General features: G+C 46.1%; 1 protein-coding gene across 1 annotated transcript in view; it reads left to right on the forward strand.

Moving 5' to 3' along the window:
- Positions 1–4,746: 4,746 nt before the first annotated feature.
- Positions 4,747–16,369, forward strand: part of LOC150064652 (unconventional myosin-X-like) — a 101,268-nt gene continuing 89,645 nt past the window's right edge. The window contains exon 1 of the mRNA XM_090332106.1: positions 4,747–5,294. Coding sequence (XP_090188232.1) covers positions 5,274–5,294 — 21 coding nt within the window. The 5' untranslated portion in view covers positions 4,747–5,273. The remainder of the gene's footprint in view (positions 5,295–16,369) is intronic.

Here is a 16,369-nt window from a genome sequence, read left to right on the forward strand (position 1 = left end):
TATTAGGAAGGAGGAGAAGCCTGGAGAACATCAGAGAGAGGGGGAGACAGAGACAGAGATTGAGAGATCACAGAAAAACAGAGTGTCAGACAAACAGAGGAAAAAAACAGAAGTCAAGGAAGTGAGAGTGACACCCATCCAAAGACAATTTTGGAAAAGCTAGAAAGACGGGATACATAACCTTGGAGGATCCATGTCAAACGAAAAGCTGTGTCTTTTTGTTTAAAAAAATAACTTAAAACTTTAAGATGTTACCAACAGAGTTTTTAAAGATATCAAAAACAAAGTTTAGGACTTTCTGCAACAAACTATTGATGATACACCTTTGATACTGGCTCTGATGCTAAGAAGTTGGAGAATTTCAAAAAAGGGTTATGTCACCGGGCATGTCACGCCTGTAATCCTAGCTACGCAGGAGGCTGAGATCTGAGGATCAGGGTTCAAAGCCAGCCTTGGCACAAAAGGACCTGAGACTCATCTCAAATTAACCTCCATAAAATAGGAAGCAGGGCTTGGCTCAAGGGTAGAGCAGTAGTCTTGAGCTGAAGAGCCCCAGGACAGCGTCCAAGCCGAGTTCAAGCCCTATGACTCACAATAAAAAGGGGGCACATATGTCAAGAAAGTGAGGTTGGAAATCAGGCTGTTGAATTTAATTGTTTTGAAATTATAGTGATTTTAAGGATGGGGTATGACATAAAAATCAGATCACATTGGGTTGAACAACTTACTACTTGAAGATGAGTTGCAGACAGGAAAAGGTGAGAGTTGTCCCCATTTTTTTGCTACTATAAGGAAACACCTCAGGCTGGGTAATCTCTAAGAAAAGTGTTGGCTCATGATTCTGGAGCTGCAAAGTCCAAACAGTGTGATATTGGTTTCTGGCAATCTTACATCATAACAGAAAAGCTGAAGAGAAAGAAGGTATGTGCAAAGAGATCAAGCAGATGAGATGACCTTGTTTCCAAACAAGTGTCATAAGACTTAATCATTTCTGGACACAACTATGAACCCTTTTCCTGCTGACCCCAGACTTCACAACTTTTCGTTAGGCCTGGTCCATGAAAGGTTCTGCACTTTTTAGCACCACTACATTAGAATTAAGCCTCCTTCCACGAATCTTTGGGACTAAAATACAACCAAACCACAGCAAACAATTTGAAGAGATGGTCTAGGCTCACCTAAGCAAACAGAAAGATCTGAGTTCAAAACCCAGGACCATCAAAAAAAATTCCAGACATTTTTCCCTCCCAAAATCAAGTCTTTATATAAGTTATTCACCATTGGTTGCAGGGTCACAGGAAACAATACAACTCCCTTGAATATAAGTTATGTCTAAAACTTGAAAATTTTCCCTCTGGTTCGTATTTTAAATATTCAATAAGTGAGCAGTAAGGAGCTCCTCCTTACTGGTTAAGCATGGAAGGAGTTTAGAATTGTGTCAGTTATTAACTCCTAATTTGTGTGAGAAAGCCCTCCAGAACTTTCCCTTTCTGTAACTAGTAATTAAAGCATTACTCTGGAACAATTAAGTGTGGGGTATTTAACAAAAATTAAGATAATGGAAAAATCACCTGCTCACAGGTGATTAGGATGGGAGCAATAACAATCATCAACATCATCAACAATTTGAGTTCACTAAGGAAACTCAGACAACACATTTCAACGGACAAACACAAACCTGTGGTAGAGAATAGAGGACAATTATGGTACTTAACTCACAAACAGACAAGGGAGGGGGCTATGGTCCAGTCACTAGTAAAACAAGTTTTGTTCATGGTAGATAACTGGAGTTTATGGAGTGTTTTCTTTTGAACACTTTATTAGCCTGGTGTCTTTGAGAACTTAAGAGTTTTGTTACTGGACTGACATTAGCATCCTTGTCTTGTCTCAGACGGGGTGGGGGGAATTTAATAATTTTATATGTTGCTGTGTCCAATGAATATCACAGTCCTCTGAGAGGAAGCACTTAATCCTAAAAAGAAAAAAAGATAGTAAGAGTTGAGTATTCTAGACACGTATTGATTTATAATGCTTTCTGTTTACTCTGTCCAATCTTGTTAAAAGATCTGGCACATTTAACAACATCTTCCTGAACGAATGACTCCCATCTCAAATGCCTGGGCTGGATACTCTCTATTTAGAATGCTTAAAATACCATGTATGTAGCTGTTTGTTCTGCAAATAGTGTCTCATTGCTGCAGTTTATCTTTCCACCTTTCTGAGAATGTGCATGCATACCGAAGACCTGCTTCAGCCTGGTGATTTGCTGAAGGGATTTTCAAACTGAGCCAGATACCTGGGGTTTATTATAATCCAGGCTTTTAGGCACCCAACCTGACCCAGAATTCAAGGTCTTTTTCCCCTCCTTTTGGCAATTTCCCCAGAAAAATCTGATAAAATGGCCCAGGGGCCAGTATTTATAGCACTGATATAAACTCTTCAGAAAAGTAAAATGATTCAGTAAAATTCAACTTCTTATAATGGATCAATCTTACAATTCTGTATGTGAGTTAAACTTGGAACAATTATCTTCTTGATATTTTTTTAAAATATCAAGCCAAAGCAAAAGAAACACATATATGACATTATGTAACTGTAACCCCTCTGTACATCACCTTTACAATAAATAAAGTTAAATAAAATGACAAGCTAGGTATGTTGATGCATGCCTGTAGTCCCATCAAACTCGAGGCTGAGGCAGGAAAATGGTGAGTTTGCATACAGTATGGACTACTGTTAGCAAGACCCTGCTTGATTAATTTAATAAATAATAAATGCACAGATGTGTGTGTTCAGTTACTGGGACTTGAACTCAGGGCCTCAGGCTCTCCCTTGGCTTTTTCCACTCGGAGCTGGAGCTCTACCACTCCAGCTACAGCTATGTCTGAATTGTACCGACTTTCCTGCCTTGTTTGGCTTTCACTGGAATGCTCAGATCTCAGCTTCCAGAGGAGCTAAGATTGCAGGAAGGAGCCACTAGTGCCAGGCAGTAGCTCAGATCAGTTTGAGATGTAAGGAAATATCGGGGGGGGGGGGGATGCAGAATGCTCCTATCTCTGCTGGCCCTCATCTTCAGATCCCCTATCATTAACCTTTTGCAAGATGAGTCCATATGAGATTCAAGAGGGATTTCTGAAATGAAAAGTTCGACATTGCCCAATACATTTGCGTCTGACGTACACACACCCTGGAACAAGCACCCAGGTGATTTCTCTCCAAGTCCAGAGCAGATTAACACCTACAATGACTGTAATCGTTCTGCCCTCGAATCTGCACACCATAGTTGCAGGACTCTTGATTAAGCCCATTTGGTCTTCACCAGACTGCCTCCATCTTAACTTTCTGGCTACTTTGGACATAATCTTTAATTGGCCTAGAGCCTTACGTGAGGAAACCTGTGGAATGAAAGCATCACCATAGCAGAGTAACATCATTAGTTTATACCTTTTACTCTTTCCAAACAAACGGGCGGGAACACGGTTATTACTGCTAAGAACGAACGAGTCCAAAGACATGTGAACTTCCACTCACAGAATACAGAACGCTGGTGCGTGCATTCATTCATGCATGCATTCATTCTCTGAGACAGGCTGCTGATCCCGTTTTTACAGCATAGTTTTTTATTCTCCCAACTGCAGGGTTAGGACGCCAAGTTCAATCTCTCACACTACGAGATCAATCCTCCAAACGCCGGGAATAAATCCCAAGGTGCGGGAGAGTTAAACCCCGGCTCGCGGGTATGGTTTCGGGGTGGGTGGGCTTCACGCCGGTTAGCTGGGAGATGGGGGTGGAGGGTCTCACAAACTTTTCTGCCCAGCTTGGCTTCCAGTCTGGATCCCCGGCACTTACAGGCGTGAGGCCCAGGACGAAATATACCTCGAGAGGGGCCTGGCACCCCACCCCGGCCGGCTCAAAGGGTCCGCGGACCGCGCGGGTAGGTGGCTGCGGCTCCCCCCCCCCACCCCCCCGCCTCGCTTCCTCCCCGAGCGGCCGGGCGCGCTCTGCAGAGGGCCGGCCAGGCGCCGCCCCGGGGTCACCTGGAGCCCGCGAGCCCGGCAGACGTCGCCCCGCGGAACCCCGGAGCGACCCTGTGCGCCGCAGGGAACCGGGGTCCAGAAGGGCCGAGCGTGCGTCCGTCTCCGGCCGTGTGTCGCACTGCACGCTTCGGCTGGAGTGTAAAGGCGATCCTGGGCACCCACCCCCGCCTCTCCGAGCAGGGCCCCCCGCGCACCACAGAAACCCGGCCTGGGAAGGGGGAGGGCGGCTTCTCAGCCGCCCGGATTCGCCTCGGTCTTCGCTTTGATCCCGAGCCGCTCGGCTTCCTTTCCTCGGACGGTTCGTCCGGCGCGCTGCACTAATGAGATCGGGGTGGAGCCGGTTGCAGGGTGAGCCAGCATCAAAGACTTTGGGGACCATCCCCCACTCCCGGGGACTTTTTAGCGCCCATCACCGCAGGGAAAGAAAGTCAAGACCTGAGTTCGCACCTGAGAGGGGAGGAGGGAGGACCACCGGGTGTCGCGGGGCGCCCCTCACCTCCCAGCCCCGGATTCCTGGGCACCCGAGTGGGCGTGGCCTGGATGGGAACTCTGAGTTTTCGGGGCCCGGCGGACTAGCGAGAAAGGGGAGAGGGCGGGGTTGGGGCGTGGCCCAGCGCGGGGACGGGCGTGGTCTCACCGGAGGGGCGGGGCCATTCAGTGGGCGGGGTAAAGGAGAAGGTGGAGTGGCGTGGCCATGCCGTGGGGGCGCGGCCTGGGGTTGGGCGGGGCGAGGGAGTAGGCGGAGCGCCCGTGCGCGCCGGTCTCAGAGTTCCGAACGGCGGATTGCGGTCAGAGCTGGGGCGTGGGGCTGGTCACCGTGGGGCGCTCGCTGGACGAGCGGCTTCGCTGGACGGGGCGCACTTCTTGGCTGCTGTATCCCTGCCCGCCCGGATCGCCCTCGGGAGGCGCGCTGAGGCAGGGGGCGCGCTCGCCAGCACCTCCCCCCCAATCCTACCCGGGCCAGGGAAGAATGTGCCACCAGCTGTTCTCCTCCCGTGAGCGCCCAGCTCGGGACTGAGGAACTTGGGGGTTGAGGAGACAAAGGCTGCTTGAGCTGGGGGCATTCGGAGACTCGGGGTTCGGGTGCACGGAAGGCGGGCACGCGATGGCCGCGGGGTCGCCCCGCGCGCGCGAGCTCCCCGGTGCGGCGCGGTGACTCGCCGGGTTTCCCGGGCCCCGCCGCGCTGACGTCCGCCAGCCGCGCTCGGCGGGCCAGGGAGCCAGGGCTCCGGAACAATGGACAACTTCTTCCCGGAGGTGAGTGCGCCGGGGCCCACCTGGCCTCGCAGCCCCGGCGGAGTGGGGGGACCCGCCGGCCCTCCGCGCGCTCGCGCGCCGCCTCTCCGCCGCCGCAGGAAACTTTTGGGGAGTCTCCCGAAACTCCACTCCCCCGGGCGGCCGGGAGCCCCGATGAGTAAGCCGAGGCAGGTTTTGCTTTGTCCCGCGCTCGCACTTCGTCGGGGGTGGGGTGGGGGGGGACGAGAGGGGGTGCAGCCCAGGTGCGTTTCCCGGTGCATAGGTGACTGGATTTCGGGGGTGTCCCCGCGACACCCCGCTCCAGGTGAGTCCGCGGGCGCCGGGGCCCGGCTCGCGGAGCGCAGCGGGCCCCGCTGCCGGGGCGCAGGAAGTCCCATAAAAACGTTGAGCTCGGGACGTGCCTTTCTCCTAGAAAGGTCTGGTCTGGCATTTCCTCTGCGAAGCGTGCCGGCTTCCTGTGCAGGGGTGCGGACACTTCCCGGGGAGCGTGAGGAGGGGGCCACCCGGCTTCCTGCCCCGCCAGACAAGCTGGGGTCCCCGCGTACCCAGAACTGCCACCAAGTCAGACCGTGCCATCCAAAGTCCCTGCGTTTGTGCCGACCGCCCCCCCCCCCAATGTGGAATGCGAATTTAGAGAATATTCGTTATTTCAAAGAAAAAGAAAAAAAAAGAGGAAACCGATGCGCCCTTTAGAGCCTCGGACGAGGGACACCACAGTTACTTTGGAGTTTGAGAACCTTTTTTTTTTTTTTTTCTCCCTCTGGGATCGAGAGTTGCTGTGGTTTTCTTGGCTCCCTTTCCTTTCTTGGTTGTGTTTATTTAATAAATTTCTGTTTAAGTTTGAGGTTTGAAGTGGCTCAAAATAAACTTAATTGACTTGAGGAAGACTGATGTGATTTTTTTTTGGGGGGGGGAGGGAGTGGAGAGCTCGGGGAATGTCTTGTGAATCCAGGACAGTCTTGAAATCTTCCCGCAAAATAGGTTGGTGAGGTTTGTGTCTCTAGCGTTAGCCAATTTACTTTATCTGACTTAATTGGATAGCATATTTCACGTCCCTCTGGTTTCAGGACGCTCAATTGCTGTCTTCTTTTGCTATTGATGACCCCTAACTGTATTCTTTTTGAGAGTGGTACCTAATCCATTGATAATACATATTTAACACACACACACACACACACACACACACACACACACACACACACAAGACATTAGCACCTATATTGTCTATGGGACTTTATTTTCTTGCTTATGCCATAGGACTTTGTGCAAGTACTAGTTTGTCCAAAGGTAGATGACCCCAGGGCTCTGGTTTTTAATTACTTTCATCTGTAAGAAAACTGGGGTAAATCTTTTTGCCTCTAGGGCAAATACTTCTGAGCTTGGTTTTTGGTCTTGTTTGTTTGGTGCTTTGAGTCTTTTAGAAAAATCTGATGAAAACAGAATTTATGAAAGGTTTGTTGAGGTTGCAATTCTCCAGCCTGTGGACCCATCCACCAGGGGTCCAAGGACTTCCTTGGGAAGAACACTGCCTCCTAGTGCCAGCGTGGGGGAACTTCAGGATGGCTTGTCTGCCAGCTGACCTTGCCTGGCCTGTTGGATTCCAAAGCAATTCTTTTTCCGTGAACTCACCTTGGTGCTGGTTCTTGTTCCCAGTCTGTGTGTAAGGGGACATGGATGCTGCATCTTATTTCAGTGATTCATGTAATGTTGAATTTATGGATCTATACCATTTTCTCAGTGATGAATACCCCAAAGTCACTTGCCCAAAGTTGTACAAACATGGTGCAGAATCCAAAACTTGTTTGTTTTGCTGCTGCTGTTGCTGATGGTGACTTTGGTATTACTGGGCCATTTTCAAATACTTAAAGTTGTTCTTTTAACATGCTGTTGCTTTTGTGTTACAGTATTTATTTCTAGTTAGCCTTCAGTGTTTCACTCTTGAATCACCTTGAATGGATGGCAGCCGTGCCAAGACAACCTACCATAAACCCTCTCTTTCTCTTGAATATCTTAGAATATCCTTTTGTTACATTGTCCAGACAAGAAAATATTGTCCTGTCCTCTATGTCAGAATAGCAACAGAAAGGGTAGAAGTGGTGTATTGTTATACCTTATACTGTTCTCCTGATCACTGACTTTTCTCATTGGCTACAGCAATAATGACATGTTGCTTGTTGAACAACCATTTAAAGTTTGTGTTAACAGCTAGGGGGAAAAAAGGTACTGAGTGAGATGTTACATGTGCTAGCTTCATGGTGGATAGTCAAATAATGTAAAAGGGAGCTGCTGGTGAACTGCAATACTGCTTAGAGCTAGTCTATGGTTTCTCAAACTGGATATTATAGACATTTGAAGCTCAATAATTTTTGCTGGGAATCATCTGACCTCGCCATTGCTCACCAGATGCCAGGAACTCCCTCTTAAGTTGTGACATCTTGAAATTACTGGTAACATTACTGAACCCTGGAGCAAATCATTCCTAATTGAGTCGCCCTGAGCTAGACCCTGGAGTCAGTGAAGCAATCCCCTCTCCTGAACTAATTCTTGGTGCATGCCTCTTGTCGGCGCTTGCCTGCTCTAAGTGGGGTCAGGCTTCTTAGAGCCGGTCAGCAGCTAGGAGAGGCTGGCAAAGCTCGTGCCAATCAGCTGACACTGCTGCCTTCAAAAATGTGCACCAGGATTGGACAACCTGAGCCAGTTTCAGTTTCTTCCTGGCGTTTGTTAGATTGTTGTGACCTCTAAACTTAATTGTGTGTGTTCTCCAGTGGGAAGTTTGAGTTTTGAACATTTCTAGGTCAGTTGTTAAAAAATGAACTTCAGAAAAAAACGAGTTTAGATATGCCTGTAACCGAGTCAATTGTGTGTGTGTGTGTGTGTGTGTGTGTGTATGTGTATGTATGTAATAGCAAAATAGTTCGTAAATGTGGCATGGCTATGGTGCAAAACTTTTTGAAGTAGATAATGTTTTTATGTTTTCCAGACATCAAGATTGCCCAGAATGCAATGGGGGCCAGACATTTCTAGATAGACTGATTTGGGGGGATATTTTAGGCAAAAGTTTAGTGTAACAACTATTCACGTGCAAGGTCTTTTGAAAGGAATTGAGACCTAAGTGAGCATGTTGATTTTCAGAATGAAGTGGCCACAAACAAGTCACGCTGTCATAAAGAACCTGTCCAGAACGCAGGGGCTCCAGCTCCTAGGGATTCACCGAGTGGAAGAAACTCCAGATGCCCCCTTCTGCAGCCCCATTCAGCCTGGCTCAGCTATAAAGACTGGCAGTGTCCCCTTCCCCGGAAGGCACCATGGCTCATGTAGTTTCTTAAGCTATAAATGGACTCCCCATTCCTATTTCTCTCCCTTCTTCTGAAGTGGAGAGGGGTGGGGAAGGGAAAAAGATAGAGATCTAGTGACTGTATTTTTCTTCTTTGGAGCAGAAATGGAGATCTTGCTCTTTGGTAGCTCTTCCTCATGCCTGGTCATCCCTCAGGGTGACAGGGAGAAGAGTGAAGGACTTCAGTCTAACAAAAGCAGCCCCATTTGATCATATAACATCTTCAGTTAGGTCACTTTTCCTTGTCTCATGGTGGAGTTACAGTATTTGCCTTTCCTGCCCAGTCCCAGACTTTTCTTTCTTTCTTGAACTTTTATTTTTAACTTGTTACAAGGGGGATTCAAGTTCATTATGTAATTTGTGAGTATAATGCACCTTAATCAATGTCTCCCCTTCTGTCATTTCCCCCTATCTCTCCCAGCCCCACCCAGACCCTCGATTTACCTGGTTCCGTTTTCACATCTGCAGTGAATATTATGACTGCATTTGCCCCCATTTCTACTTTCCATGCCTTGGTCTTATCCTTCCCCATGCACACAAGCATAGCACATGTTCTGGCTTCCTGTTGTTCATTTTGTTACCCATTGCATTCCACCCTTGCTTGTACTGTGCTGCAGTCACTATTTCTATTGTCATCTACTTGCTCTTTTTCCTTCTCCTTCTCCCTGCCATGTAGGGTACAGCAAAGCCACAGGAACAGCTGCAAAAGACAGTTGTTGCTGGCTGTGAGCTCCTTGGCTCCATCCATGTTCTTCCTTATCATGTCACAGTCACATCGTCATGTGACTTGCTGTTCTGGCTCTCTGAACCTCTCACGAAATCAGGCCCAAAGTGGCAGGGCCCTACCCTTCCTGTGTTAAGTCAGGCTATTAGAGGAGAAAGCAGGTTGGCTTTTCTTTCTGTGGGGGCTTCAAGTGGGGTCACGTTTGAGGACATGAGCCTTGCATCTGTTCTTGTCATTGGTAGGATTTGTGGTGCTTGTCATTCACAAGTTGCAAAAGTTTGGATGCAGAGTAAGTGATGAGTGACATTGTCAGGGCACTAATTTGCAGGAGTCTTCCGACAAGAAGGCAGTAGAGAAGTCTGAAGCTTGGTCCAGTTGCCTTTCCTGCTTACCCCTTTGCCAAGTGAAAAAGCAGTTTATTGTTGGTATAAAAGTCCAGCCTCACTCACACTCACCAAATGTGGGATCCTATTATGTGGCCGTAGGGGATTTTAATTGTCTGGTCAGTGAGTGGGCCTAGTAATGTCTATCTTACTTGGGTACTAGGCAAACGCAAGGTAAAATTTACAGAGCACTTGGCACACAGTAGGTGGCAATAATAATAGATTACTTAGAGTAGCTGCACTTAAAAGTCAAGAATGAATTACAGGTTTGCGGGCTCACCTGTAAGCCTTTCTACTTGGGCAGAACAGGGTTAGAGGCCAGCCCAGGAAGAAAGTTTACAAGACAGTCTCCCATCTCCACCAGTACAAAGCCCAGTGTGTTGCTCTCATGCCTGTGCTCCCAGCTATGAGAGAAGTATAAATAGGAGGATCATAATCTAAGCCAGGACAAAAAGCATGAGACCCTATTCAGAAAAATACCAAAAGCAAAAAAGATTGGAGGAGTGGTTCAAGTTGTAGAACAACTGCCTAGCAAACACAGTGTCCTGAGTTCAAATCCCAGGGCCACCAAAAAAAAAAAGAACAAAGGTCAGAAAGACCCTGAAGACTAGTTAGTCGTCAAGGTAAATAGAAAACCAGTACGCCTGCTTGCAGTGACCTCTAGGTCTGAGAGACGCTCCTCAGTGCCATTTCCTGATGGGGCTGCATGGATCTGACTTTTCCCTTTCAGTCCAGACTCTTCTGCAGACTTCAGAGTTCCCAGAATTTAGCTGAAAGCCAGTTGGTGCTGCTGATGGAATCAACTCCAGTGCCTCAGCCTAGCTTTCAAGACTTCTGACCCTGCATCTAAGTCTCTAGGGGTTCCTCTGCCCTGTTCCGCCTCCACTCTCACTTGAATTCCTCTCCGACAGGTCGGTTACTCAGTCTTCCTTTGTACCTTTATGGGGGTGTCTCCCCCCCCTCTGCTCACTTGAGCTACACATCCCATTTCTGGCTTTTTTTTTGGTTGGTTTATTGGCCATAAGAGCCTCATAGACTTTGCTACCAGGGCTGGCTTTGAACCGAAATGCTCAGATCTCAGCCTCCTTAGTAGTTAGGATTACAGGTGTGAGGCACCAGAGCCTGGTGTTATGTGCCTTTTTAGCTTCTCTTCTCAGATAATTAGTTGGTACTTGAGAGGTTAAATGTGTTACTTTTAAAGAAGTTGTGTTACAACCTCCTGCACATCAAGTGTCCAAGCGCAGCATTCCATGCTGGAATAGCAGTTACTTTCCCCCAAAGTACAGCTTTTGAATGATGGGAGGAGATATGTTTCCCTTGGTTTTAAAGCCTCTTCCAGGTCCGTGAAGAAAAGAGTAAATATGGCTAATGTTTACCCACTGTTACTGTATGCTAGCCATGTGATGAAGCCCTGCCCTCTCCTGCCCTCCCCCACTCCTCCTCCTTCCTTCCCTACCTCCTTTTTTTCTCCTTCCTTCCTTCTGTCCTTTTCTTCTAGGCAGTTAGTAAATAGGTTTTTTCTTCTTTCTTTTTCTTTTTCTTTTTTTCCTTTTCTTTTTCTTTTCTTTTCTTTTCTTTTTTTTTTTTTGCCAGTCCTGGTGCTTGAGCTCAGGACCTGAGCCCTGTCCTTGGGCTTTCTCAAAGCTAGAGCTCTACCACTTGAACCACTCCACCACTTCCAGCTTTTTCTATGTATGTGGGACTGAGGAATTGAATCCAGGTCTTCGCGAATGCTAGGCAAGCACTCTACCACTAGGCAAAACCCCTGGCCCAGTAAATGGTTTTTGAATTGAAAACTTCATAGGAGTTGAAAAACTGGATTTCACCTCAGAAACATTGGAAATTCCATAGGAAATTGTTGACCAGCATTTGGAGATGCTGTTCATTTTTATTTGACCAACTTTTCACTTAAGAAAGACAAGTACTTCTGTTGCCTTGTGAAAAGGGAATTCTCTAGTTCAGCCTCAGTGATGGGAAGAGTCAGAAAGTTTATGTAAGATACTTAGAAAACTGGAATTCTAAAGAGAATTCTTTCTTCCCTCACCCCACACCATCTTTCTCTTTTCCCTTCTTTTCTTTTTTTTCCCCATGGTTGAACTCAGGGTTTTATGCTTGGTAAACAAGTGCTCTACCAGTGAGTCAGTCTCTCTCTCTCTCCCTCTCCCTCTCCCTCTCTCTCTCTCTCTCTCTCTCTCTCTCTCTCTCTCTCTCTCTCTCTCCCTCCGTCCCTCCCTCCCTCCCTCCCTCCCTACCCCCCCTCACACACACACACACACACACACACACACACACACACACACACACAGTGTGTGTGCTTGTTGCCTGGACTGTGATCTGACACACTTCTCACAGTAGCTAGGGTGACAGATGTGTACCACCAAGCCTGGCTGTTGGCTGAGACAGGGGTAATGAAAACTTTTTGCTCAGGTTGGGCTTGGAGGACTTCATTCTTCCTGATCTTAGACTCACAGGTAGCTGGCATTACAGGTGAATAAATCATCAGGTCTGCCTTGACAAGTACAGATCCATTAGGCCAGAGCTAAAATGTGTGGTTGAAGCTATGCTTTCTAGTGGTGACACTCAGCATCAGACCAGGGAGGAAGGAATTTAGTGAGTTGGACATGTCTGGTACTGCACAGCAGACTAGTGTTGCTGGCATGAGTCATTAGACATGCATTCCATAATATTTTTCTGTAAATTTACTTTTCTTGCCTGTTTCAGTGAAATCAGTCACTCTATGGGTAGTGAGGACTTTCACAATCGTCTGAGTTTTTATGGACAGTAATGCCACAGCTGTAAGATTGTTCCTTTATTTTTTTCAGTCTGCAGGAGGCCAACTTCACTGGCATCAACAAGATTCATATAAACATATTTTTTGTTTGTTTTGTAAGTCATGAGGCTTGAACTCAGGGCCATGATGCTGTCCCCCAGCTCCTTTGTTCAAGGCTAGCACTCTACCACTTTGAGCCATAGTTCCACTTATGGTTTTCAGATAGTTAAATGGAGATAAAAGTCTCACTGACTTTCCTGCCAGCCCCATTGGCTTTGAACTGCAACTCCTGAGTTGCTAGGATTACTGGCCTGAGCCACCAGTGCCTGATTCATACAACCATATTTAAAGATGAATGGGATTATGGATGAATGCTTATGGATTGTAGAGAGGAGTACAAAGCATTTTAATTTTGTTATATGTCACAATCACTACATACATGATATTGGGAGTTTTCACCATTTCTTAAAAGCAGGTATCCTGTTTACTCCCTGTGGTTGTGTGCTACCTCTGAGCTCTACTCTCAGCCCCCAGCAAACTTTTGTTTTTCTTCCTTTCAAGTCCTGGGGTTTGAACTCAATTACTATAATGAGTGATTGTCCTTAATGAACTATGTTATTTCTCATCTCTTTTGCTGTCCCTTGGTTATCTCTTATTGTTACAGTATTTCTCCTGGTTATCTGATATATTCTATATATGCATATTTGGTTATTTGAAGTTGGATAGGGAAGGGAGGAAAACAAGATGAGGGGCTGGGGTGGGGGGAGAGAAATGGGGACCAAGACATGACAAAGGGTATCAATATATGTGAAGTAATGCACCTTCTATCTGATGAATATAATGTAACCCTTCTATTAACTACAATAAAAAATAAACAAAAAGAAAATAGTTCATATAAAACTGTTAGGGGATTATGTTTGTGTGGGAATCTTTCTTGCCATGAAAACGTTTTTCTGATTCTTAAATATTTTCTTGAAGTATCATTCCTGTTGCGTATTTTGCATGTAATTCCTTTTTGGTTGAGGTAGAAGTTTTGTCTCAAATTATTAAAAGTGTGATTTTTAAAAAATGAAATTGATTTTGAATGAGATTTTAGGAAGCTTTTGGTAATTATTAATAATGATAATATACACTGAGTATTTGCTGTTATGTAAATTTAAAAGTAATATCCAAAGGCATTAATGGAACTAGAGTAGATTCAAGTATGGACACAAATATTATAATTCCTTAGAAAGGCATAGCCAAAGTTCAACAACAACTACAAAAACCACCAGGGAGTGGGTACTCGAGGGATAGGGTGTGGTCAAGGGGAAGGGGGTAGTCAAATGAAGAAAAGACGGGGAGAAGGCAGTCAAGAATCCAGTGTATATCCTAGGAAAATAAGAAAGTGCAGTCAGGGCGGGTAGGGGAGGGATGGGTGAGAAGGTTGAAAGGGGTGACAGTATGCATAGTATTCATAAACCCCTTTGTTAAATGACAACTGGCAACTCCTTAAAGATAATAATAATTAATAATAATAATAATAATAAAGTTCTGTCTACAAAGACTGTGATTTACACTTTTTTATTTTGACAGATTTCTGTTTATTTACTTTTGTTCCCCCCACTCCTTGTACGCCTGCAGCCCAGGGCAGGGTTCCTGGGTGTCTCTGAGAAGCACTGCTCTTTTAGGAAGACACATTCTCAAGTATTTGAGCATCTGATGTTGTTTTGAGTCAATTGCTTTTATAACAGCAACACAAACTTTTTGTTTGTACTAGATCATGGCACACTTCTGATTATTTCTTGATAAAAACTCTACAGTGTAGAATGATTTGATCAAAGCGTTTTCTCATTTTGTTTTTGTTTTTAAATTTGGAATATTTGCAGCGAAGCTTAATGAAAAGTGTTATTGTTGCTGAGAGCATGCCCAGGGGAGACACCCTGTCACAACTTATTTATGGTCTTGTGGATTTTGTAGCTTCTCATTAGAATCTGAATGAAGCGCACTGTCTGGTGGAGGAGTTCGCACATGGTCTTAGATTTATGCTTCCACCTTTCTTCCTGGTTAATTACAGTAAGGCTGTTGATTTGACAGGCCCCCACCCCCCACCCATTCTGTCTGTGACCCGTGTTCATTTCAAGCCAGAGCACACACAAGGACCCGGATGTACATTGCCTGGGGAGCTGTTGCCCATTTGTTTGGACAACTGTTTCTTTGGACATCCTTTTCTTTCAGTTGCCTTGTTGTGTCCTTGGGAGTTGACCCCAGGCACTAGAGTCAGATGGTTAAGTAGCATATCGAGTATTGGGGGCTGGGAGGGCATGTTTAAGCTCATTACTTATTAACTGCAGGAAACCTTCCCGTGGACTTTGAAATGAAAGTGTTGAGTGTTAAGTGAAAACACACTGGTCCTTTAACAATGCTGCCATTCAGAACTGGTTGACTGTGCTCACGGTTTTGTCCCTCTCATGGTGTGACTCCAGGGGACTGAGGGCTGGGCTGGGTGCAGAGGGTAGTCTTCCAGGAGGGACTGGCCATTGAACTACTACAGAAAAGAGCCCAAGTTATTTGAGAACCCACCTATGTGGGTGGCTCACCCCTGCTCCTCCTCTCCTTGCACCTTCTTTCCCCTGCCTCTCCTCCCCTACCCTCCTGTTGCCTTCCTCCCCCTGCCCTTCTTCCCCTGCTCTTCCTCTCCTGCCCTCCTCCCCCTGCCTCTTCATCCTCAGGTGCTCTCCTTTCCCTAGAGCATTAGAAAAATCCTGACTTAGTCATTAAATTGACAATTGTTCTCCACTGGGAAAAAGAGAATTGTGTTCTCTCAGCAAACTCTGAGAGCATGCCAATCTAAGTTGTAGCTCAAGTATGCAGGTCTCATCTGTATGTTTTGTTTAATTTCATTTATTTTTACTTATTTTTGTCAGTTACTAAGAGTTTTGAACTCAGGACTTTGCCCTTGCTAGGCAAGTATTCTACCACTGAGCAGTACCTGCGATCCTCCTTTTTTATTTGTATTTCTGTTTTTAAAATATAGGCTTAGAAGTTGCCCATGTAGTAGGCGCCAGTGGCTTCCATCTGTAATTCTAACTACACAGGAGGCTGAGATTTAGAGGATTAAGATTTGAGGCTAGCCCAGGCAGAAAAGTACCCTAGCTTTCATCTCCAAAATAACCAGCAAAAATCAGAACTGGATGTATGGCTCGAGTGGCAGAGGGCCAGCTGAAATCAACAAAACCAAGTGAATAGAGCCCTGGGTTCAAACCCTAGTACCACCAAAATCAATTAATTAAAAGAAGTCATTCCTATACCTTGGGATGTAGCTTAGTGGTAGAGTACTTGCATAGTATACACCAGACTCTGTTTTTGATCCCTAGCACTGCAGAGTTGAAAGTAAAAAAGTTGCCTGAGCATACAGACAAGTTGAGTATCAAAGCTGACATTTGTGTAGTCTTCAGACCTTCCTGGGGGTTTCATTGGTTTGAGATGCACAGGCGTAGTTGTCACAGGCATTCACAATATCTGTGCCATCAACAGTGTCACAGTGCAGGACAGTCCCCCATGCTGTTCCTTTATGGTCTCCGTGCCCTCCCTTCAACCCCTGGTAAGTATTCTCTAGTTTCCTGCCAACTTTCCCTTCTGTGAGGGTTGCAGAAGCACACTCGGCTTTTGACATTGACTGTTTCACTCTGAGGCTGTTGAGTGTCAGTGATTTGTCTCAATGTATTGCTGAGTGGTTAGCCCATGTTTGGACACAGGTCTACATCTGTTGCTGTATCCGTTGTCATTCTGAGAGTAACAATTACTGACATAATGCTACCCTGTTTTGTCTTCTGGCTGTTATGAGCACAAATCCTCATGGCTGTCTGTTTTATTTGTAAGAAA

The sequence above is a fragment of the Megascapheus bottae genome, chromosome 4 (assembly GCF_031878675.1).
Source record: "Megascapheus bottae isolate mThoBot1 chromosome 4, mThoBot2.hap1, whole genome shotgun sequence".
NCBI classification, from domain to species: domain Eukaryota; kingdom Metazoa; phylum Chordata; class Mammalia; order Rodentia; family Geomyidae; genus Megascapheus; species Megascapheus bottae.